At 37.4% G+C, this 26,763-nt stretch overlaps 1 protein-coding gene across 1 annotated transcript; it reads right to left on the bottom strand.

Moving 5' to 3' along the window:
• Positions 1 to 4,356: 4,356 nt before the first annotated feature.
• Positions 4,357 to 15,698, bottom strand: LOC149568859 (stromal 70 kDa heat shock-related protein, chloroplastic-like). Its single transcript, XM_089821739.1, has 8 exons — positions 15,008 to 15,698; positions 7,480 to 7,732; positions 6,722 to 6,801; positions 6,492 to 6,634; positions 6,136 to 6,234; positions 5,803 to 5,992; positions 5,236 to 5,634; positions 4,357 to 5,123 (listed from the first exon to the last, which is right to left on the bottom strand). Exons 1-8 carry the CDS (start codon positions 15,554 to 15,556, stop codon positions 4,731 to 4,733), a joined length of 2,106 nt encoding a protein of 701 aa, XP_089677865.1. The 5' UTR covers positions 15,557 to 15,698; the 3' UTR covers positions 4,357 to 4,730.
• Positions 15,699 to 26,763: the final 11,065 nt, after the last annotated feature.

Genomic DNA, 26,763 nt, shown 5'->3' with positions numbered 1-26,763 from the left:
CCTTTGAGATGGTGCAAGAATTTGGTGATCTTGTTGCTCAGGATCGAGCTCCTTGTTGAGCTCTCCTTGTTGTATTTCTTTTTGTCTTAATAAATTTTTACCCCTCTTTTTGCCAAATAGATATAGAAATCAATATTATATGAATCTATATATAATAGATATCGCAATCAATATTATATGAACCTATATATATAATAGATCCTATTACCGAAACATAATAGAAAACTTAAAAAAATTAAATAATTCAAAATTCAGAATTTCAATTAAAAAGAGCCCTTGGCCTCTTTTTTCCAAAGCTTATTGTCAATTTTATAACCTCATGTCTCCATGCAGTTGCTTATGGACAATTTATGCTTAAAATTAAGTAGCTGCAATGTTCCCATAGTGTTTTTAAGTTTATAGTAAAGGATAAATTAGAACCTTTTTGGTAAAAAGGTGGGGCTAAAAATAAGAAGCCACTACTTATTGAAAAATGCCAAATGCCTTCACCCCATTTATTCCTTTTTTTTATTTACCTAAAAACATTCTTCTAATATTTATTCACAATAAATATCCTACAAAGCTTCATTTAGCAGTTATGCTTAAAAAATAAGCCGCAAATTTTGATTCCATGGGGCCATCAACTTCACAAATTAAACGAAAAATATTGAACAACAGTTGCTAGCTAAAATAAGCCTAGCAACTGGCATGGGGACCTAGCCAAATGTTTTCCAAAAGCTTATTTTCAACTTACAAGCAAATGTTTTTAAAATATAAAGCGACCAAAACAAGGGGGTCGGCCCTTACAAAAAAAACTGGTTACCAACACACTACTAGCAAACTCCTACAAAAGTAACAAGGTGCAACCTAGTCACATAGACAATATCAACTAAAAAGCACCAATAATATGGAAGCAAAACTATTAAAAGTCTAAAATAAACTAATCAACTAAAGTTCAGGATCGTATAACCAAACACAATAGCCAAAAATTACAAGGCTTAAACAAACTATAAAGTCCTGAATAAAAAATTGTTGGCTCAAACAAGCTAACCCAAGTCTTAGTAACAGCTATAAACCAACAACTATGTTGCAGTAAAAAACAAACAAAAACTAGGAACCTTAAATCCCTTAAAAACATTCAAAAAAAATCTTTCTTTCCTGGCTAGAAGGACTCAGGGCTAGTCATCGGCAAGAAACTTGTAGAGGAGCTTATTATCTTCCATGTCCATCCCCAAATCATCCTTCTCCTATGCCAGTAATTGGAGGGTGGTAGCCACTGGATGGGTGACCTCCAGTGCAAATTTAGAGAAAGTATGGAATCCCTCCTCCAAGGTTCTGACTCTTTTTTCCACCGGTGCAGTCTTTTCATTTCGTTTCTCCTCTTTTTCATTCCCATCCTTTTCAACCTTTCCAGGTCCCTCATTAGTCTTTGTCAATTGAATTACATCCTGCAAAACTTGAGGGTTAATTAAAACATTACATTTTTCTTTAACCGAGGAGGAAATTGTGATGGGGAAAGTGTCCACTTTGTTACTGTCCTCACAAAAAGTTATGGGTTGAAGGGTGAAACTGGCCAAAACATGAGTCTCGATGGTAATGCCTTTACCAGCCGACACCAAGGTATTACCAACAGATGCCTAGGAATTATCTGCCGAGTTTTCACTTTTCTCTTTTTTTCCTTCCTCATTATCTCTCTTCGAACCAAAGAGATTTTCCTCCTCCAGCTCCCTTTCCTTGCTTTCAGAACTCTCCTCTTCCTCCTCTTCCAACCTATATCTTTTAGATTTCTGCTTATACCTAGCTTGGGATTTAGCCAGCCTTCCCGACCTTCTCCCTACCCTTACCCCCTCTCTCCTCTTCCGACTTCTCAATTTCCACCTCAACAGATTTTTCAACCATAATTTTTTTACAACCCTTTTTTTCTATAGTCGACTCTGGTTTTTTCTTTTTCTTAACATCTCTGTTGAGGGAGGGGTGTGGGGTGTAGATTTTGGTACCTATGTTGGTATTCGAGGGGGGGATTTCGATTTTGGTGCTAGTTATCAACCACTATAACCCCAGGGGGACAAAGGGCGAGGTGGAACTGATAGAGCCTAAAAATTAGACCTTGATGGATAATGGTAAAATTTAGACCCTTGCTCCTTTTTTCCCCAACATCATTAACCATATCCTCTAGAGAATGTAAGAGAAAAAATGGAATATAAACGAGATCCCTTTTTCTAATGATTGAGTAGTGGAAAGTGATAGTAATAGTAAACTCCAAACCTTCCTTCAAGCGTAAGGTACTTCATAATCACTAAGCAGACGTCGTCCCACGGAGCCGAAAGCTTATCCCTTTTGAATCCTCCCCTATACCTCATTGGTTCTTCATTCTCCTCGAAAAAGTTGCTCATACTGGCCTCATCTGCAATTTTCATGACCTTCCACCATTTTTTCCCCCTCATGGACAGCCCAGTCGCCATTGCAATCACTTCCTCATTGACTTGGAATTTAATGCCATTTATTGTGACCTTGCGCTCATTCCAATCATTCACAAATTGGAGTGCACAATTTTCATCTATCTTGCCATCGCTTGCATATAGGGAAGAAATCCTCCCTCCTTCAACAAAAACTAGTTGTTATTCTGTCTTTAAAATTTTCAATCTTCGATGGTTCCAATCTATTCAAATCTCCACCTATCTCATCCTCACTGGTTTCCAACGCTCCAACCTCAACAATTCACATTTGATTTTCCTTATCGTCAGGATCCCTGTAAATATTAATCACCAATATTGCAGCAATTCATGATTAACACCAACAGGGGTTTTAATCATCTCCCAAACCGATTTTTGGGTTGCTTTGAAATCCCAATCAAAATTATGATGGGATTCGAACGTACTTAGCATTATTATTCTCACATCCCTGAATGTATTGACAACCTTGGTACTGAGAGCTTTCGTACTTTTAAAAAGAAAGTAATTCAAATTTCGCCTTGGGTTACCATAATGGCAGAATAATTGCCACCTCAAATCACCTCCATTTATTATCCAATCAATACGAGAGCATCTTATCAACTCCCATTAAACTTTCCATTAGATTTAGCACATTTTGCCTTCCTAGGTATTATGTTGCCAAAATTGGCACTGACCCTTATTTGTCAAATCATTCTCAACTTTTGCTCCCCTCCTTTTCCTTGCCGATCAAAGCCTCCATTTCCTCTAAATTTTTTAAGTTTCTCTAGCATGTCAATTTCCTTAATTCGAATCTCATGGCAGTGGTAGCATTTGCCACCCCATTTCCTTCTCATTGTAATTGGACTTTCTCCATCCCGTCTACAATATGTCTTATATCCATAACAACACATCTCCATATCGCTCCTATATCCCCTTTTGCAATACCATCAAAGTTTAACTTTAGCTGTGTTAAGGTTGGTGGTTCCCATTTTGTTCTGTGTCTTTTAAAACTTTGGAGTTATCAAAAGGATTGAAATCTCCTAGATACCCCATCTCTCTACTAATTGTTTTTCTTTTCCACTTGATTCTTCCTTTGGTAGCTTGTATTTAGTAGTCATTGTATTTTCCTTTAACAATTTATGCATGATACCCATGACAACCTCCTCTAGTTTTTCCTCCTCCCCAAAGATTTGTTGTTTCTTTCTTTCCAAACGTGCCAACAAATATAAGGAGGAACACTTTTTCATAGAAGTATTAGTTTAGGCTGATAAAGGGAAAATTGGGCATTTTAGAAACAAGTAGAAAATACTCTCCTCCTTTACAAAGATAACATCTATTTGGTACCATAAAACCGTGTTTTTCAAATTGTCCATCGTTAAAATTTGGCCATGCTAAACAATCCACCAAAATAATTAATTTTAGGGACAAGATTGCTTATCCAAACTTTACTACTGTAAAGATGCCACTAGGAGTTAAGTCCTATACCACTTTATCCTCATGAATTAAAATTGAGATTATTTGTGCTTCCATCAATTCTTCCAATTCTAGAAGTTGAATATCCTCCTGAGAAACCTCTTCCCTAGTCAATATTACTTATAAGCAGATGTTGCTCTACAAAGATAGGTAACAATTCTAAAATAGTCTTCCCTATAATTTAAAAGATTGCATGGGACACTTGAGCTGCTTAAAATTGAACATAAATTACTTACTGGGAATATAAAAATTGACTGTCGTTGCATATTTGATAATATATTTTAACATAAAAATTGATTGGCATTACATATTTGATAATAAATACCCGTAATAATGGAATGAAAACACAGATTTCCTTCGAAATTGCTATTATAGAAGCATTCCAATAAGTCATTTCCAATTTGGAAGGCAATCGCAGGTAAAGATTTTGGACATTTCGTACCAAATATAACACTTCAAATCAGATACATACTAGCACTGAAATTTCTTCTGATAGATTTTATGAATTAAATTAAGCAGCGCAACTGCTCCATCCAATATAGTCTCTTAAGATAGGCCCAAAATTAATAATAAAATTCAACTAGGGCATGGTCAAAAAAGGTATAGTTGGAAAAAGAAACTTTTGCTCATGTGTTCTTTCTGTCCGCTGATTGCATTATCTGGAATGTTGTAATAATGTTTATCTACAAACCGTAACACCAATCTCATCTAGTAGCAGGGAACTTTTGACAACACTGAAAGATCCCTTCTTTTCCTATTTGGCATTTCCCTTTGGGCTTAATCCTAAAATCACAACACAAGCTTATTTCAGTCAAAATACAAATAAAAGCCATTTTACAAGGTTCTCTATGCGCTGTCTGTAAAATCAGCATCAATTACATCATCGCCCCCAGGAGCTTTTTCTCCTGAGCTACCAGAATCAGCAGGACCGCTAGCAGCTGGCCCACCAGCTGCTCCTTGTTGGTAAACAGATTGTCCTAGCATCATTACTTCTTGGTTGAGAGCTGCCATACTATCCTTCATTGCCTGTGTAGAACCACCAGCAACTGCATCTTGTAGCTCTTTTAGCTTAGCCTCAACCTTACCTTTCACCTCCGCAGGTACCTTATCACCAAGTTCCTTCAACTGCTTTTCAGTCTGATAGACAACAGACTCAGCTTGATTCTTTGTGTCGATTGCTTCTCTCTTTTCCTTGTCTTCTTTAGCAAATCTTTCAGCTTCTTTCACCATTCTCTCAACCTGCAATCACAAACACAATAAGATGGGAGATACATTGATACAAGCCAAAAACAACCAAAAAAACCTTCACTCTACATAAATGGGGAATTGGATCATAGAATTTCAAAATTACCTCATCAGTGGGTAAGGTACTTGCACCCGTTATGGTAATATCTTGCTTCTTTCCAGTGCCTTTGTCTACAGCAGTAACTGAGAGGATACCGTTTGCATCAATGTCAAACTTAACTTCTATTTGAGGGACCCCTCGAGGAGCAGGTGGTATCCCATCCAACCGGAAACTCCCAAGAGACTTATTGTCTCTTACAAACTCACGTTCCCCTTGCAAAACGTTGATTTCAACACTTGTCTGACCATCGGCAGCTGTAGAAAACACCTCAGACTTTGAGGTGGGTAGAGTGGTATTCCGTGGAATGATTTTTGTCATTACACCGCCAAGAGTTTCCAACCCAATTGCTAGTGGGGTGACATCCAGAAGCACAATGTCACTGACATCGCCCGCCAACACTCCAGCCTAATAACCAAGACATCAGAAATACATTATCAATTGATTTCATATCCACAGAGAGCTATGATAAAGACAAAATGCTGCAGTCAAAATCTCCAAGACACATACATCTAGCAGAAAGTAGCTAGCATGATATTAATCAGTTTTTTGATGAAAGACAAAATCCAGACATACCTGAACAGCTGCCCCTAAAGCAACAACTTCATCTGGATTTACAGTAACATTGGGTTCTTTGCCAGTCATTCTCTTAACAAGTTCCTGGACGGCAGGAATCCTAGTGGACCCACCAACCAAAATAATTTCATCCAAGTCTTTGTAGGCCAATTTTGCATCTCGCAGTGAATTCTCCACAGGGGTCTTTAGTCTGCAACAAGTGTAGACATGGTGAGAACATACAAAATCTAATCCACAATGCAATGTACAAAGTTTACCTCTGCCCATGAGGCACCAAATTGTATGCAGAGTAAAACTGCAATTTTCTGCAATGAGGAAACTGTAAAATCTTACCGGTCAAGTAGATCTGAACACAAATCTTCAAATTTAGCCCTTGTAAGGTTTGTCTCAATATGCTTAGGACCATCTGCAGTTGCCGTTATGAATGGTAAACTGTAGGAAAGATGGACAGGTGAACATTATAATCACTGAATTCCCCAAAAGTTGATAAGAAGTTAAGGAAAAAATGAGTGTAATTCAGACCGCATCTTACACACTCGAAAATATTAAAACATTTTAGCAAAATACAAAACAGTAGAAATGATCTTCAAAGCCTAGCACCACAACATAAATAATGAGTCCTACCATCATTTTATTAGCATTTCAAGTCATGGCAATCAGCCTCCAGGACCTTAAAATTCTTTGCTCACCTAATGTTTGTTTGTGTGAGCGACGATAATTCCATCTTTGCCTTTTCTGCCGTTTCTGTTAACCGTTGAAGTGCTTGTTTGTCTTTTAGCAGATCAATACCCTCGTCTCTTTTAAAGCTTGCAGCCAGCCAGTCAACAATTCTCTACAAAAACAAATCAACTATATATGACCTTGAGTTCAAATTAAACTGAATGATTTCAGCTAGCTAAATTCAAGAAAATAATCAAACCTTGTCAAAATCATCTCCTCCTAGATGAGTATCACCTGATGTAGAGAGCACTTCAAACACACCATCTCCAACCTCAAGCACTGCAAAAGAAATACCAAATGTTGAAACTTGTATTTCTAATATCTAAGCAAGCAATAGCTGCATAAACCATGGTCCAAAAGCCATGTTGAGAAATGGTTTATAGTTTCAGGAAAAACATATTACTCAATGCTTCTTAAAATAGAAATTTGAAATAAGAGATTGAAAAGTACAATTGAAAGCAGAGGATAAACAAAAATAAGCAACAACTAGGAACTTGAAAGCAGAAATAATTGTCAGTGATTGCCTGAAGGCAGAATCATTGCCAGAATCCTAACATGTGCAGCTTCAGATGTACAGCTTAAGATCAACAAAACGTCAACAACAATACAATTGTACACATGAAATTTACGTCATGCAAGACAAGTAACTATAATGTTTTGCCACCGAATCATAATTCATAGAGATGTCGGATATTCAGGTAAACATAATGGTATAGGAATGACCAAAATGACCTGCTAAAGGGTTGAAAAGCACAAAGAAAACAGTGAAGAAATCCCAACTTGACACAAACATCAAAACAAACAGATTTGCAAAAACATATGAGTACTTTTGTTAGTCAATAATGTCACTCAATGTAAGGAGATTGCCAATAAGAATTCCCCAAATGCTGAGTTGAATAAACAAAAACGAGCAGCAATATTACAATGTATTTACAGTCCTCGTGTCTAAATTTGTACCTGAAACATCAAATGTTCCACCACCAAGATCAAAAACAAGTATAGTTTCATTGTTCTTCCTGTCAAATCCATATGCCAATGAAGCAGCAGTTGGTTCATTGATAATTCTCAAAACATCCAACCCAGCAATTCGACCAGCATCTTTAGTAGCTGTTCTCTGTGAGTCATTGAAGTATGCAGGAACTGTGACAACTGCCTTGTTAACCTTATCATTCAGAAACTTGGAGGCATCATCCACAAGTTTTCTCAAAACCTGCATTACAGAAAACCCAATGCATTTTTGAGTCTCCTGATTGCTAAAAGATTCAAAAGCTCACTTCAGACCCAATATGCTCAATCATAAAAATATCAGTTAAACAAACTGCCCGAGTTGTAAGCATCATAGAATCAAGAGGCATGCAAGTTATACTGATACACAGAACTAAAACATAAAAAGGTGAGAAATCCACATGATAAAAATATATTTTCCCAGGGAATTAAAAGGTAAAGCAAATATCAGCATATGATTTTTCCATCCAAAACATTGTTTTCCAGGTCTGTGCCAGACAGATAAGGGCTTCTTCTGTAAGATATCCTACAGTTGCAGTTAAGGAAATGAATTTGCCACTCAATAACATTTGTGTTTCTTGTTTCCATTAACTCAATTGAACTTCTGATTATACTTTGTAGGAATAATTCAAAATCCATTGAATTTATTCACATGTGCACATTTTCTTCCATCTCATACAACTTATCATTCAAAATTTAACAAATCAGAATCCAAATCCACCACAGCTACATTTAGAATCATAAAAAGTGTGTAAATAATACAAGCGAATCAAGACTAACAATATTATATATTACAAAATCTCAATCAGAATAAAGCCCAAAAGAAATAGAAAATCAAGACTAACAAGTTTTTATATTACAACCTCAACCAGAATTAACCCAAAAGATAAAATGCATTATACGAACAGTTTACTAAGTACTCAAAAACATATGCAAAATAGTGATCCTGTTCCAAAAAGCAGTCACCTATTGGACTGGATACATATTTCATTCAAAAAGATACTGAATTTTGAAATTCTCTATATGTATATATGTGTGTGTGTGTGTGAATATATATATATATATGCCAATGAGGGAGGAAGTGTGTGTGTGCGTGCGTGTGTGTGTGTCTATATATGCAATGAAATGCAAGAAAAATACAAAAACAAATCATTTAATAGTATAACCTTTAGGGTGGTTTTAAGGTTTCCTTGCAAAAGACCTAAAAAAATAAAATTAGAGCACACACGCAAATATAAACAACTGAAGTTTGGACATTTCTTATTAGTTTTCTGGGCACTGAGCCCATGGATTCCCTGCAAATGCTGGCCCGAAGGCTTCTGGATGCATCTGGAAGCTTGTGGCTGGCTTCGGGCCAGCATCCGCAGGGAATCCAGACGCATCCAGAATCCGTACACATTTGCCTGCACATCCACCTGATCTGGGGACGAATCAGTATCCTAGTAAAAACTAAATATTACGCTGGCAGCGATTACAGCCTTTTCGACGCTGTAAAAATGATAATTTTATACCAAAGAAAGCCCGTGAAACTCTTAAACAATAGGAGAATCTTGTTACTAAGCAAAAGTGGTTTTAAAAGATGCATCAAATTGAGTATGAAAAACAGACTCATCAGACCAGTAAAAGCTCAGGATTTCCCCACCCTATATATCCGTACGGCAACAGTCCACAACTAGAAAACCACAAAATGCAGCTATTTTGATTTTAATACAATTTATTCAAAAGCAGTCAGCAGCACATTAATCCAAGCCTTTAAACCTCTACTTATTAGTGTATTTTGTAATGGGCACCATAGAAACAGCTCTGATACCACTGTAATGGGCACCCTGGAAATGCCCAAGAACTAAACCAATTGCTGAAAGCGATTTTAATGTCTTTGCATACGTTTCAATCTACACATGAGCGAAAAAGAATTTATGCAAATTGAAGACCGAACCACTGCTGAAATAATATTAGTTCTCACAATGATAAAATCAAATACATAGCAATGGATTCCAAAGGCCAAACCCCAAGGGAATGACGTCTAGAATGTTACAAGAGAGGATGAATGTCCTCTAATGCCAAGAAAGATATGTGACTCACACATCCAAGCTCTTATCAAATGCAATTGACAATCATCCGATGCTCAACAATGACTATCCTGCACCCTATTTATCCTTTTCCTTCACCCTTCTATAAGGAACTCAAACATTAATTAATTGCATTTACTAGAGGCTTCCCCCTTCCAATAATTAATGCATTCTCTAGAAACTCCTCCTTGACAATGCAATAATTAATTGTGCTTCTAGAAAATTAAATTACTAGAGGTTCCCCTTTTCCAATAATTAATACACACTCTAGAAGCTTCTCCCTTGTAATACAATAATTAATTAAATTAATTAAATATAAAGTCACCTTTTAATTTTAATTTATTTAATGACTTTATAAGAAATTAATTTAATTGCTAAAGTGGGGACATTACATATTTTGCTTTGGCTTGAAATTAAGCTAATACCAGCAAAATCCAAAGATTAAGCAAACTACTATTTGGGGGCTAAACAAACCCACAATATACCACAAGGGTGCACGATTCCCATCATATACTAAAAGAGCACAACCATGACCTAATGAGGGGCATGTTCCAGTATGTCAGAAAGTGGCATTGTAATAATAAATAGTGAGAATGTCACAAATAACTTCCCCAAATTACATCTTTAGGGCAAACAACCTTTAAAAGGAAAGGGTGCTAGCATTCACTGCATTGTATGCTGCTGGCTTGGGTGGTCTTTTGATAATCAATCCTCACTGGGTGTAAGGAATAATAAAGTTTAGGTGCCAATTCGATCTTACAGTTTTTAGCTTGCGGGAGAAGAGTATGAAGCCTCAAATTCAAATATGCTTCTGTACATCATTTCAGCTCTCTGGTTGTTTTGCTCTCTCTCAGCAAATGGCAATGCACAGTGGAGAACAAGAAGAACAATTTCACTGGTAGGAAGAAGGAGCAGATAACAGGTGAGGACATGATAAACAATTTCAAAGTAACTGGGGCAAAAGATATCAAAGCAGATCTGCAGCCCTGGCTGATACGCATATGGTATTTGGCAAAAGGAATGGAAAGAGTTTCATTTGTACAAGGAAAGCTATGTCAAAGCTTTTTTTCCTGGACCCAATCTATTTGCTGGCTGAAGAAACATGTTCCACATTGCTACATCCTTGAGTTGTGTCTCCATGATATCAATGGCAACAAGGACCTACCCACTTCAAGACAACATAAAAAACCAAGCAAAAACTTCTTCCGTTACTGTCCAGAGCATGTTCAAGGATAACATTAGGAGGACTCACAAGGCAATGACATAGGTGTGAAATGTTTCTAATGAAATCTGAAAGTTAAACCTGCATTATTCTTCTCAGTGATGCTGTGATTTTGAAACAGATGAAAAGCTGTGAGAGAGATAAGGAGTCAGCAATGTAATTGCAGGTCTGATTGCATGAGAAGGCCTGGGTAATTTGACCCTCAACACTCATCTCCATATATTGTTGACATTGGGATTGGGTTAGCCATGGTAAGCTGCCCTGTACAGCCTTTTTTAATCTACTGACTAAAATTGTAGAGTCCATGTTCTGGTTTTCTTGGGCTGGTTTGTGTGCTCAGAGGTGTGATAATTTCACAGTTGAGAATATTAGTAATATAGCATTGTAGCTCCAAAAGTTTGTGTCTGTATTGTGGTTTTCTTTGCTTTTCCATTTCCAAGTTTAATGGGTCTTTTTCCAAGTTTAATTCCAAAAGCTTGTGTCTGTATTGTAGCTTTCTTTGCTTTTCCATTTCCAAGTTTAATGGGCCATTGGCTTTGGGGTATTCTTAATGCGATGGGAAGCACTCCAATTGTGAAATTTATAGACAGTCACAGGCTAATTTTTCTTAGTCTGCAGGTTTGTAGATTTTTTTAATTATGAAAAATACATAGGTCCTAACATCTACCATAATATAAAACTTTATTGCTCTTTATTGCAGCCCCTGGATGCCTAACCACTTAGCAGAAAACAAAGGGCACAACAAACATGCTAACTAAAAAATTTAACACTGCAACAATCTCACACTCACAGGCCTGCTGCAAATTACCAGCCTCTGATAGAAAAACACTCAGACAAGTAATATGAATAAAAATAAAGGCATGGAGAAGCTAGAGCTCCTAAACATAAATGTGAAAAACTATATAAACTGAAGAGCCCTTTATCCTGAATAAAGACTACAACATGCCAGATAATAGTAGATCCTCACAATTAAAACAGAACACTTAAAGATAGATTTCTCCAAATAAAAATTATCTTCATCAGACTTACCTTCCGAGGAATCAGTAAATCCATAAGTACTGCACAGAAAATTGTTGAACTGTTTATGGCAACAAATTTTAATGAACTTATTTGTTATGATTGTTCTTGTTTTCCTTCAAGAACTAATGACCAAAAGAAACATGCTAACTAAAAAATTTAACACTGCAACAATCTCACACTCACAGGCCTGCTACAAATTACCAGCCTCAGATAGAAAAACACTCAGACAAGTAACATGAATAAAAAATAAACGCATGGAGAAGCTAGCGCTCAAAGTCATAAATGTGAAAAACTATGTAAACTGAAGAGCCCTTTATCCTGAATAAAGACTACAACATGCCAGATAATAGTAGATCCTCACAATTAAAACAGAACAATTCTGATAGACTTCTCCAAATAAAAATTATCTTCATCAGACTTACATTTCGAGGAATCAGTAAATCAGTAAGTACTGCAAAGAAAATTGTTGACCTGTTTACGGCAACAAATTTTAACGAACTTATTTGTTATGATTGTTCTTGTTTTCCTTCACAAACTAATGACCAAAAGAAACTAATGACTAAAAGAAGGCCCGTCAATTGTTGTTTGACATTTGAAAATAGCACTTCCTAAATATTCTCTGATACATCTGTCAACTTCCAGCACCCTTCTTCCCCAACTCAATGTCTGCTATAATTGGGAAGATTTTAGTTCATCCAGTCTCCCATTTTAACCAGGCCCCCTGCTGACAGGTTAATTGTAGCTGTAGCCCCAATATTAGCATCAAATCCTAACTCCTCAGAAAACCCTATATAGGATATCCTTTAAAATTTCTATTTTCAAATGCTTCCAGAATATATGAAACCATAAACTGTGCACTTTTTGTAGATGCCTTCTCATTTCAGTTATTTATATAGTACGTTAGTGGCATGTTACTTCAGCCAGGAGAAGCCATTCAGTTCCTCCATATTCTAATCTCTGCCTTCATGTTTATTGAACACAATAGTAATTACTGGGGAAAAACGTTACAGAATTCAGATCCACCAATAAAACCATGCTTCAATAATACACTGTGAACTATTGTTCTTACTTCACCTACGATATTTAATAGAAGCAAAAAAAATTTCTTAAATGCTTACAAGAACCAATATCACAGTTTGCTGTACCAAACTTATGGAATTTGAACAAGAGTAGGTATGAGAGATGGCATTTCACATAATTCTAGCCACAAAAAACTTAAGCAATTCCTAAGAACAGAAAAACTTTGCATGATTTTGTCAACCACTTATATGGGGATGGATAGGACCAGAGAAATGAACTACAGAACAAAAGAAAGGAGACTTACCACCTACCCAGAGGCAGGCCCACAATCCCAATTCATTAGCTGCCTCCAAAAGCCTGATCCTTCGATACTTGTTAGAACTCTTTGCACCTAATCCTTAATAGAGAAACCCTGTAGGGATCTTATATTCTAATCTTTGTTGTCAATGTGCCAGACAAAATTTTGTTCTATGGTCCTTAAAAAACAGAAAATTCAGTGTTTCATAAGAAACCCTGAAATTTTAAGGAGAACAACACACATTCCCAATCAAAGTAATAGGATCTTAAAAGCATCTGCATGCCGGACAAGTGATGAATTAATAAACAAAACAAAAGAACACACATATTAATCATGCTTGGCATTCTAAGGCATCAAAATACTTTTCAGTTCTTTGTATTTTGAAGTCAACTACTTGTTAGATTGCATTTACATAAATATTGGAGGATACGCAAGCTTTTCTACCGATCCTGGTAAGACTAAGGCGTCAAAATACTTTTCAGTTATTTCTAGCTCAAAGTCAATTACTCGTTAGATCGCATTTACACAAACATTGACTCATGCACAAGATTTTCTACCAACCCTGGAAAGAATCTAACTGGAGAGGGATTTTGAGTTTCAAAATTTGCAGGTTCTAAAAAACAACATGACTCAACCTGGGATAATATAAACAATTCTCCAAGTTAATAGGAGACTGCCTCATTTGGAGGCAGAGGGTAGTTCAGGAAACACTTCTAATAGAAAAACGCCTTTCAGATCACTATAAATCCTGTAAAAACCAAAACAAAAGAAAAAATATCAAAAGCATTCAAGGTATAACTCCCGTAGGCCTAAGCAGAAATTTCACAAAAAACTGGGAAGCCCAGCTATTTAATAATTGTACAATTACCTTTCCATATTAATATCTCATACAAAGTCAATGAAATAATGATAAGATCATTAATTTCCCTCCTGCTCAGCGAATTTTCTATTTCATTTTACCCCCTTAATTGTATCGCTAATCCATCGATTGAGCAAACAAACCTTCAAATCCACTTCTAGATATACTCACTATTTTTCAAAACCAAAAGACCGTTCTGGTAAATGATAAAAGTCAACTTCTCTAATCAATGATAGTTAGTTCCAAACCTTTGATATCAGAGCACGAATTCAAATCCCTAAAACACAACACTCCACTCGATAAACCCGCACTGGTCCAAACTTAATGTAAACCAATAAAAACACACTTTCTCAATCGTAAAATAGTGCTAATATAAACAGCAATTTCGGGAACCAACAGCATGTTCCAATCGTAAAAGACATACTTCTAGTATTAAATTGTCATCAAATATGCTGCGCATTGAAGTTCAATAAAAAGCCTCATCCAAAACGGTGGACAAGTAGGCAGATGTAAGCACCTGTATAAAAGAAACCCCGCAGTTGTACCGACCGAAAAGAACACTAAACTAACAGCATTTGTCAATTTCAGAACGCCCATGCACGCCGTATTAAGGTAAAACCTTCATACAAAACAATACAGTAAACGTGATGCTAGACGTTGAAATAAAATAAAGTGGCGTATCAAATTCAACGGACGCTCCCCACTATCAACGTAACGAAGCAGAGCATTAACTAAAAGCATTTACCAAATACATAATAACTTAAACCATAAATCCGTAAGAAACCTCCTTTCAAAACCCTAAAATCCTACAGAAGATATAGCATAACCATTCGATACATCGGCAACGAAATCATTTATTAAATATACGCTGTCACAAATTCAATTCCACCTACTACAAAACAACAGAGTTAAACAAGAACTGGCAAATCTAAACCATAATACCATAAAAAAAGATAAACTCTCGCTCAATCCCTAAAACAAAATCCACTAACCTGTGCAGAAATCTCTTCAGCTGCAAACTGCTTCCCAATAGCTGGGCAATCCAATTTAACATTCCCGTTCTCATCACGAACAACCCTGTAAGAGACCTGCTTCGATTCTTCGTCGACCTCGTTCATCTTCCGCCCAATAAATCTCTTTACCGAAAAGAATGTATTCTCTGGGTTCACAACAGCTTGGCGTTTGGCAATCTGCCCAACAAGCCTGTCCCCGTTTCTTGTATAAGCAACCACAGAGGGTGTCGTTCTCTGTCCCTCCGCATTCGTAACAATCGTGGGCTTCCCTCCTTCCATGGCCGCCACTGCCGAATTCGTGGTCCCAAGGTCGATTCCCACCACTTTCTCACTCACAACCCTAAGAGGTCCCACGGCCCGCCTCCGCAGCTGCTGCTTGCTTCGCAGGCTGATAAAACCACCCTTCTGCACTCCAAAAAAGGCACTGTTCCTTGCGCCCTGGAAATTAGTTTTCTTCGAGGCGGAGCATGTTGAAACCGCACCAGGTACAGCAGCTCCAAAAACGTGAACCTGAGCAGCAGCCGCCATTGATTAGGATTTCAATACAAAACCCAGATCCTCGGAGGACACAGCTACAGAAATGCTACCAAAATGAATGCTCTTGTTAGCCAAAAGAATAAGTGATTTTGAGAAATACAGAGATGAATAAACTGAATGTATGTATGCAGACATTGAAGCTGTGGAGGATAAGAAGGGTTTATGAGTAAGAATCTGGCCGTGGGGATTTAGCCACGTGGATGTTCTAGATCGTTCTATTGATATTGGTAGACCTGGAGACTTGTAGACAGTTTAAGAAAATGTGCGAATTTGTTTTTGTCCGTCTTCGAGAAAATCGATTCCGACGGAACGGACACAAGCTTTGGGACCCGTCAATCTTGTGGCCTGCCTAACCCCGACTTTCTATAGTAAAAAACTTTGACCAGTCATTTTTTTATCGACAACGAAGGGTAAGTTGTTGAGGTGGGTTTTAACAAGCCTAGACCGCTTTTCCACTTTTGATTCGAGCTCAAAAATTGTAAAATAGTATGAATTGATAGGCTAAATTTTTAGAAAATCGTTAATATTTATTTATTTTTTATGAAGGTCTTCTATGAAATATTTGTTGCTATCGGGAGCATGAGAGTTGAACCTCTTCGAATAAGAACCAAGGAGTAAGGGGTATCCATTCTGCCAAATTCATCTAGGGCACAATTTCGACCTCATCCCTTTTCAATGTCAGAGGCACACACTCAGCGAGACTTGATCCTTGGTGGGCTTTTTAAGAACCTTTCAACTTCACTAGTAAACCAAGGGCCCATCGATTTTATAATATATATATATATGATAAATATGTATTATTGTACTTGTCATAGGCAATGCTATTGCATTCACTTGTGCAAACTAGTGAATAAACATGGACCAATCAAAACACTCTATTTGTGTCATTTTAAAATAGATCATACATTTTCTAAAGTTGTAATTTATATTTTCAAATTTTGTTAAACAAAAATATGTTAGTTTGTGGTGACTGATCAGGGAAGTATTGTACATACTTCATAAATTTTTTTTAAAAAAATTGGGACGTGGTTGACATATGGTCGACATGTTGTAACCCTAAAGCGACATAAAATTACTTGTATAAAAGGGTTCAGGGTTAGGTATCTTTGATAAGGTGTGATGTGAAAATTACTTCTTGTAGTGTCTATCCCTAGTTTACTTTTCAGTTATTATTACCGAACTCGTTTAGGCCAACTTATGTTATGTTTAATGGTTAGTGGTGTTTAACTCTCAGATTATTGGATATTGTTCATACTCAATTAACTATATGATGAGATTACTTTGGTACTAGTTATTTCATGTATGCATGATTATACTTTGATGATGATTATTTACAATGATTCCACTTATTTGACAATGATAGTTAGATGGATCATTTATACGTGTTTTCTATGGATACTTACCTCATACTTGCATGTATGGTGTATGTGCATGTTTTATTTATGTTTGAGATTTCTAATGTGGTTGAGGAAGGGAGTCGTAGTCAGCTGCTAGTCAGGATTTACACGATGCACCACTTTCTATCATTATCTATTTAGTTTAGAATATATGTGTTTGTACATGCGTGGATTTTATGCAGATTGCAGGTATCGGGTATCGACTTCCCTAAATTGCCAGGATGAGCGTGCCCTATCGCAATATCTCAATGGTAAGAGAGGGGAGATAACTCTTGAGTCTGAATCCTATCCTTAAACCATTTGTCCTAAAAAGTAGGTCAAGTATCTGAGATGTTTACTTTTTCGAATTTGTCATATGACGTAAATTCGTGATTATAACCTTTGAGTTTGATCTAGTATGTTGTATTTTATGATGGGTTTTCATAGTTCATCTTGTGGATCTATGGTGATTTTTCTGTTAATTAAATCAAACTAAAAGAATATTTAATAATTTAATTTGATGGAAAATTATTAAGATAATTTCAATACTTAATTATATTTAATTATTGAGAAATTAATTAAATAAAAGAATTAAATTTAAAGATAAAATTATAGTTTTAATTTTAGAGCGTAATAATATTTATTTAATTTAATAATAGTATATTTAGGAGATCATTTTTAAATAAATTTTTAAATTTTTAAATTTTTTTGAAAAAAGAGGGGATAAAAATTTATTCAACCCAAATCAAATTATAGAGCAAAGGCCCATGGCCCACAACAACACTACATATTCCTGTCTCCAATAACAGTTGTTCAATAATCCCACTATATTCGGAAGGTAACTCATCCCTTCCGCTAATATCCCAACCATCCACGTTCTCTGAAGCCCACTTTGCCAAACAATTAGCCACTATGTTCCATTCTCTAGGGATATGACGAAAGGAGATAGAGTCTAAGGAACTACAAAGACTTAAAGTCTGTATGATCAAAGAGGCTAGTTGCCAACTAACATCCTCCAAGCTATGGTTATTCAGCATGTCCACAACAATCTGAGAATCAGACTCACAAATGATCCTCTTCTAGCCTAAAGAGCAACCTCTCTCAACTGCAATCTTGATAGCAAGGGCCTCCATCAAATCATTAGAGTGTTGACCTTCGTAAATAGAGAAGAGAAAAACCATACCACCATCACTGCCTCTACCTAGGCCCCCAATACTAGCATGACCAAGGTTCCCACGAGAAGAACCATTTGTATTAATCTTCAAGGTGCTAGCTAGGGGAGGAGTCCACCTCCCATCTTGGCAAACTCGCTGCTTGACATGACAGGTATTTTACCCAGGAAGCAACCATGTCTACTATCTCCTAGATTCAAATTTTGCACAATAGCAAGATCACAAGGGTCAATACTTTTAGACATATCACACTTAGCAAAAATAGTATCCTGAAGCCTACTAAGAATCATCCTCCACAATTACAAACTTCCTAATTTGGAATCACAAAATATTATGTGATTCCTTTCCAGCCAAAGGTTCCAGAGAATGAGAGTTGGCCCGATCATCCAAGCAACCCGCAGGAAAGAAGTCTTCACTAGAGGTCTGCCCAAACTCTCCCAAAAATCAATTAGAGAAGTAGCATGAATACAACCATGTCGCCAAGCCTCCCACCATCTGTGCCATATCTCTTCTAAAAAAGGGTAGAGAAAAAATAAGTGAGAGGTACATTCTTCCTTGTTCGAATGAAAGAAACAAATAGAAGGTCCCTAAAAACCATGTTTACAAAGATTCTCCCAAGTGAGGCATTTGTTTTGAGCTAGCAACCATAAGAAAAAATTACATTTGGGCCAAGAAAAGTTAAACCAAACCTTCTTCCACCACTACACCTTAGCTAGACCATGTAGGTTCCTATCAAGCATAACATAACCTTGAGCCATAGCAAACTTTCCTTTTGGGCTAGGGCTCCAAGCCAAAGCATCTCGCTCATTAAGGGAACTGCAAAACCTTATTTCCAAAGCTTTAGAAAGAATAGCACGATCCTTGATGCAGAGTAAGCACAAAGGAAGCAAGAATCAATACAACCACCAACCTTCACAAAGGATTTGTTCAAAGGCTTTGGTTCACTTCCCTTAGTGGATGCTCATGTTAAATAGTCTCTTAACCAGGTTTCTAGGTCCAACTCCACAAGCAAGACATTAAACCCAACTACACCCAACTTAGTGCAAACAAGGCTTCCTACCCCAAAATGGCAAAAGGGGGATTTTGATGTTCTTGGCCTTTCTAACACCAAAAAAGGCTTGAAACAATTCAAACTCAACCCAAACAAGGTAAACCATGCAATGGATCCACTCCCAACAACCCACAATGCAAAATGTTGAATTTGACCTAGTAGCTTATTAGGTCTCCTAAATCAGTTTTCTACCAATAACTTCCAAACTTCCCAAAGTACCTGGTAAACCAAATGCAGTTTTGAATACCCTTTTTCAAGTGCTAATAAACTCCAAAGTTTCAAGGTTACACTCCACTCTAGCATGCCTTAACCAATACCAAGCACATAGGCCTAATTAGCTACTTTAGGCGTGGTTTTCAAGGCACATGATAAAGGATGGGTTCATGAAATCAAACCTCCACCACCAGGATGTTCTCCTAACTCAAACAAGGGTATCTTGTTCTTACACCAAGTCCTGAGCCTCCTTTCTTCTCATTGTCCAACCAAATTTTATCAAAACAAGGTCAAATACATAGGGATATTTGACCTAGGGCTTGCTCTTAAAATTCACTATTGCAACCTCCTATTCCAAAGTTTGCAAAATATGAAAGAGCATACCCCTAACTTTCTCCATGCCAAATTGGAACAAATTCCAATGGTGGAGATTCAAGTTAGAATCATTCCTTTAACCAAACCCTAGTTTTAAGGGTTTCATAGGGTAGTGACCAAGAAAATTGAATAACTTGAATACTATGATTGATACAAACTTGCAACCAAAACCAAAATCTCACAAATAAATAGGGCCAACTGATCAATGCAAATTTTTTACCCTCCAATTATCAGATGTTGTACTATACAGAAGAAATCAGAAAAAAAAATTTGTGCTGGAACAGCAGATTTTATTGATCAAAAGAGCAAGTATGATGATTTTCTTCATACATCCTCCTCCTTTGGATGTTTAGAGCCTTTATAGGCCATTTGGAATAGGTAGAACCACCTTATGGAAGTTGTAGCCATTGGGAATGGTTTATTTGAAAAGTTGTCAATAAATTACAAAAGTTGCAAAGAAATTTTTTGCAATTTTTGCTTTGTGACCACATTTTCCTACAAATTGAATTCTAACCACTCCTAAAGGTTCTCCAAATGCTCTAAACACTTAAACTACCCTAGCAAACATGAAATAAATGAAAATCCATCTTATTGGACCAAATGATACCCAGGCTTATAATTGCACCATGGGGTCTTGTATCCATTACAAGAGTGGATAGTCTTAGGGAGATCATTTGATCAATCCCTAGACCTTATTACATCAAACAAAATAAACATTTGATTAGGTGCTCTGCACCATTCTCCCCTGCATAAAAGAAACTCTCGTCTCTGGAGTGTTGTGAAGTGGAAGATCAAAGCCATAAGCCTTAAGAGCTTTCTCTATCATCCAAGTTGCATCTACTGTTGTTTGTCCCTTCCATTGTACTAGGTACTCATAGTATGTCTTCCTCTTGGTTTGCTTACTGATTCTCTTATGCAAAATGGCTTCCACCATACATTTAGGCATAGGTGGGAAGGTTTTCTTCAACTCCTCCTTGGAATCTGTAAGTGTACCTCCATCCACATCATTTGAAATAACACCCTTGAAAGCATACAGGTCAAAAATATTAAAAATAGGAGACAAGTTAATATTAGGGGGCAAGTCAATTTGGTAAGCATTGTTGCCACACTTCTTAACTATTTTAAATGGGCCAATCTTTTTCATTGCAGTTTTGTATGCATCTTCTTTGGAAGCCTTGCCTTATTAAGATGTACCATTACCAAATCCCCCACTTTGAACTAAAGTTTCTTTCTCCTTTTATCTGCTTGTTGCTTGTACTTGATGGAAGCATCTTGTAACCTGTCTTGCACCTGCTGATGGACTTCTTTCATGACCTCTACAAAATCCTCAGCATGCACACTTCTCCCTTCCATATCTTTAACATCTATGAGTTCCAAGGTACCCCTAGGCTGAGTACCATAAACAACTTGAAAAGGGGTTAGGCCAGTACTCCTATTAATGGAATCATTAAAGGCAAACTCTGCCTGGGGTAAGATACAACCCCATGAGACTCCATGTTGCTTGGAAAGACACCTTAGCATGTTTCCTAAGGACCTATTAACTACCTCGGTCTATCCATCAGAATGAGGGTGATAGGCAGATGAAAAACACAAGTTGGTTCCTAACTTTCTCCATAAGGTCCTCCAAAAATGCCCCAAAAACTTAGGATCCCTATAAGATATAATGGACAAGGGAAAACCATGAAGCCTAACAACTTCTTTGAAGAACAAACCTGCTACATGGGAGGCATCATGAGTGGTCTTGTAAGCTATAAAATGGACCATTTTAGAAAACCTATCCACAACTACAAAAATGCTATCATAACCTGATTTAGTCCTTGGAAGTCCAACAACAAAATCCATACTCATTGAATCCAAGGCTTGTGAGGTATTGGAAGTGGGGTATAGAGCCCTACATTTGATGTGCCTCCCTTTGCTTGTTGACAAATCAGACATTCTTCTACATATCTCCTAACATCAGTCTGTAATTTTGGCCAAAAATAAAATCTCTTAACTTGCTCTAGAGTTTTGTCCACTCCAAAATGCCCTACTAGAATGCCACAATGTTTTTCCTTTATAATATTCTCCCTGATAGATCCCTTGGGAACACAAAGCTGACCACCCTTGAATAAAAGACCTTCTTGTAGAATGTACTCACCAAATTCAGTATGATACCTTTCTCCCATGGATTTTCAAACTTGGTATGCCTCCTTGAAATCCTCATTTTGCTCATACATGTCCTTCATTGCATGGATGTCAATGCTCTCCAATTGAACCTCTTGAATTGTCAAATTTATCCTGCTAAGTGCATCAGCAACCTTGTTAGTTTCTCCCTTTTTATGTTTAATAGTAAAGGTATAAGCTTGTAGGAATTATATCCACTTCATATGCCTATGGTTTAACTTTTCTTGCCTATTCAAGAAGCTTAAGGCATGATTATCAGTATATACAACAAATTCTTTAGGCAATAAGTAATGCCTCCATTTCCTAAGGGATTGCACCATAACATAGAGTTCAAGGTCATATGTTGAATATTTTTGCTTGACCTCATTAAGCTTTTCACTTAAAAAGGCCACAAGCCTACCCTCCTATCTTAGAACACCTCCAATTGCCTTGTTGCTAGCATCACACTCCACTGTAAACAACTTGTAAAAGTCAAGGAGCACCAAAATAGGTTGGTCTGCAATTTTCCTCTTCAAGCATTCAAAAGAGTCATTAGCCTCCTTAGTCCAAGAGAACACACATTTCCTTCCTCCCTTTATGGTATTTATCATAGGAGCACACACACCACTAAAATTTCTTATAAATTTTCTATAAAAACTACACATACCATGAAAACTCTTTGCTTCTGATGGAGTGGTGGGTGGTGGCCAGTTAAGGATGGCTTCAACCTTAGAAAGATCCATTTTTAACTCTCCTCCTGATATCACAACCCCAAGAAGATTAGCTCTCTCTGCAAAAATGAGCATTTCTCCAAGTTTATCATTAGTTTCTCTTCATGAAGCCTATTTAAAACCAAATCTAGATGCCTTAAATGTTCATCCATGTCCTTGTTGACTATCAAGATATCATCTAAGTACACTACAACAAACTTGTTCAAGAAAGGTTTTAGGACTTCATTCATTAGTCTCATGAAGGTGCTAGGTGCATTAGATAAGCCAAAAGGCATCACAAGCCACTCATATAAGCCTTTTGAGGTCTTCAATGCTATTTTCCACTCATCTCCACCCCTGATCCTAATTTGATGATATCCACTTTTGAGGTCCACCTTTGAATAGATACTTGCGTTCCCCAAATAGTCCAAGAGGTCTTCTATCCTTGGCATAGGAAAACTATATCTAATGGTTATCCTATTGATTGTTGTAGAATCCATTTAGAATCTCCAAGTACCATCCTTTTTAGGGGCTAGGACTGCAGGGACTACACATGGGCTTATACTTTTCCTAATGAACCCCTTAGCCAACAACTCTTCAATTTGTTTTGTTATTTCCTCATTCTGCTATGGGCTCATCTTGTAGGCTGCCTTATTTGGAAGTGTAGCCCTTGGAATGAAGTCTATGCAATGACCAATGTCCCTTTTAGTTGGCTGCCTGCAACTATCCCTCTATACTTCTCCAACAAGTCTCTTACCTCCTTAGGCCCAATATTGACAACGTTGGGTGGATCTTGTGACTGCTTGATGGGATGTTTTTGAGGTCTAATTATCAATGCATATCAAGGTGTGTCCTTCTCTTTAGCGATCCTCATAAATTTTTTCTCACCTACCAACATCACCCCACTTGCAGTAGGGTTCCCATCATCAGGAAAAGGTGGCATAGTGTATTCAATCCCCTCCTTGGTTATAGTATATACATTTGTCTTACCATCATGTTTGGCACACACATCATATTGCCATGGCCTCCCAAGAAGCAAATGGCATGCATCCATCTTTGCCACATCACATAAAACTTTGTTATTATATTCTCCTATCTTGAATTCCACCCACACTTGCTCATTTATGAGGGTTTGTTTGTCTTTTGTCAACCATGACACCTTATAACGGTAAGGGTGAGATCTTGTAGTTAGTTTCAACTTATCTACCATCTCCTTAGAGGCAACATTATTAGAGGAACCAGAATCCACTATGACCCTACAAACTTTATTATTAACCTTGCATAAAGTTTTAAATAGTGACTTCCTTTGAGGTGGTTCTATAGTTGCAGGGGCTCTTATCATAGTTCTTTGCATCATTAAGGACTCACCGTGTTTTGGAAGTGCAGGCCTAGAAGTGGCTGATTGGTAAGAAGTGACACTCTGACTGTCCTCCTCTTGGGTTAATTGGATTCTCCTATCCCCTTGCTTGTTCTTTTCAGGGCATCTAAAAGACTGATGTCCTACTTGATTACAAGTGAAGCATTTACCTGTGAACACATTAGACCCCCTTCCACTAGACCTTCCTCTACCATTTGATCTTCTGCCCCTAAATGTTCCTTTATTTGTAGACCCCCTTCAGCATTTGAACCACTAGACTCCTCTTGACTTTTATTGAAGGATCCCCTTCTATGGAACCTACCTCTGCCCCTATTGTTGTTTCCTCTACCCCTACTACTTGTATCCCCTTTTCTCTTATGTTTCTCCTCAATTTTTAAAGCCATATTAAAACACTGATGTATTAAACCCAAAGTAATCAATGTTAATTCATCTTGAATGCTATACTTTAAACCATTTACATACCTTGCAAGTTTTTGCTTCTTAGTCTCATACACCTTGGCTCTGAGGGTCAAATTGTGGAATTCTTAAGTGTAGGTGTTGACATCCAAGTCCCTTTGCCTGAGATTCTGCAACCTTTTGTGTACCAACACCTCATAGTCTTCAAGTATGAATTGCTTTCTAATTTTTGCCATCATTCTCTTCCAAGTGGCAATCTGCTCCTTGTTCTCGTCCAATCTTTCATTTTGCAAAAAATTCCACCAACTCAAGGCAGGGCCTTTGAGTTTGGCCTTGGCAATCCTAACCTTCTGATTTTCAAGGGTCTTGTCACATTCAAAATGATTGTCTAAAGCCTCAATCCAATCCATACATTCATCAGGGTCCAACTTACCATGAAAAGTGGGTAAGTCCCCTTCTCCTGTCTTTCCAACCCTCTCCAGTGCAGCAGGGAAGGGCCTCTGATCTACAAGAATGTTCTCTTATTTTCATTCCCTTCTATCTCCTAAGGTTCTGATTCATCATCACTCCCTTTCCTCATCATATTCTTGAGTCTATCCAACCCCCTCTTCATAGTTTTTAGGAGAACCACTCTCCCAGCAGAAGATAACCATCCGTAAGTCCAATGACTAACCTTACTTCGGAATTTATCCGAAATCCCTTGATAGTAGTCTCTACACTAGGAACCCAAGACCATCAGAACCCCAAGGTAAATCAAAGGAAGGGATTCGATTTGAAATCTAAGAATCCTTGCAATCTTGCTTTGAATAAGCCGAGGAGTGTTAAAGAAATAAATGGAAGACTTATCATCATTAATACACTGACTTGAGGCTTTCAAATACATATCCAAAGCATGCCTAAAATTCACTACCTCACTAATTCTAGCCATGCCCAATAACCCAATGTCATCCATGAATTGAAGATGAGAGTAGGAAGGAAGATTATTATTCCAACCTTGGATGAGACCTTGTCCCACCTGAGATTTTACAAATCTGTAAAGACCCTCCGCCATGATAATGAATAAATAAGGAGATAAAGTATCCCCTTGCCAAAGTCCTCGAGAAGCTCTAAACAATTATGTAGGTTCCCCATTGATGAGGACTAAGAAGGAGGATGAGGTCACACAACATAGAACCTAATTCACCCAATCCTCATCAAAACCAAAGGCCAAAAGAATTTTTTGTAAGAACTCCCAACTCACTCGATCATAAGCTTTAGACATGTAAAGTTTAATGACATAGCTTTCCCCTTGGACGCAGCCATAGAGTGAATAGCCTCCATTGCTATCACAACCCCATCCAAAATCTGTCTACCCTCAACAAAACCACCCTGTTCAGTAGAGATCAATTGATGATCTTATAGACCACATTTTATAATGTTATAGGCCTAAATTGGTCCAATCGATTAGCCCCTTCCTTCTTAGGTATGAGAGCCAGGAAAGTAGAAATCAAAGACTTCAACATCTGTTTACATCTATGATATTCTTGAACCACTTCTAGGAGATCAAACTTTATTATTTCGCATAATTCTTGGAAAAATTCAATCGGGAAACCATTTGGGTCAGGGGCTCTACCTTTTTTCATATTAAAAACAACTTTCTCCAATTCAGGTAACAAGATAGGACTTAAGAGGCCCTCATTCATCTCAACAGGGACCAGTTGGGGAATACAGTCCAAGATGGCATGTTCCTCAGTCCCAACAGGAAGATCTTCCCTAGTAAAGAGATTAGAAAAATAATTGACAGCTTCCCTAGAAATTTCTTCATAGGAAGAGATTTGATCTCCATTAGTTGAGACAAGAGAGGAGATGGAGTTTCCTTGTCTCTGAGCCTTAACTAAGTTATGGAAGAAAGCAATGTTCCTGTCTCCTTCCTATAGCCAATCAACACGAGATTTCTACTTCCAGAAAATCTCCTCTTGAAGTTCCCATTCTTCCAGTCCCTTAAGAGTTGAGGACTCAACTTTACTTAGATCAAAGGTCAACCCTTGGTCTTTAATCTGACAGGTAATATTATCCAACTTGGTCTGAGCAACTAACTTATGAGCATGGGGATTCCCAAATTATTATTTATTCCATCTCTTAAGCCTGTACTTCACATGTTGAAGCCTCTTACTGAAAGTATACATGGTCATTCCATGGGTAGGCATCCCCTCATAGCACCAATCCACCATAAGGTCAGGTAAAGACAAGTCTCTGAGCCACATCAACTAAAATTTGAAAGAGGGATTTTTGGTGACTCTAAAAGAGGTGATGGAAAGCTTAATGGGCCAGTGGTCAGAGCCCCTCCAGTCAAGAATTTTAGAATTGGTGATCCATTTGTTGTTCATCCAATAACAGGAAACCAAA

The sequence above is a fragment of the Cupressus sempervirens genome, chromosome 3 (assembly GCF_028749045.1).
Source record: "Cupressus sempervirens isolate cs-2001-9-10 chromosome 3, ASM2874904v1, whole genome shotgun sequence".
Classification (NCBI taxonomy): Eukaryota; Viridiplantae; Streptophyta; class Pinopsida; order Cupressales; family Cupressaceae; genus Cupressus; species Cupressus sempervirens.
Note: the sequence above shows the minus strand (reverse complement) of the source record. Positions and strands in the feature narration are given on the sequence as shown.

Coding starts and splice junctions, on each gene's coding strand:
- LOC149568859 (XM_089821739.1), bottom strand. CDS start 15,556: ATGGCGGCTGCTGCTCAGGTTCACGTTTTTGGAGCTGCTGTACCTGGT. Junction 7,733..15,007: donor CTGAAGAGATTTCTGCACAG/GTTAGTGGATTT, acceptor TCTGTAATGCAG/GTTTTGAGAAAACTTGTGGA. Junction 6,802..7,479: donor TGGAACATTTGATGTTTCAG/GTACAAATTTAG, acceptor TTTCTTTTGCAG/TGCTTGAGGTTGGAGATGGT.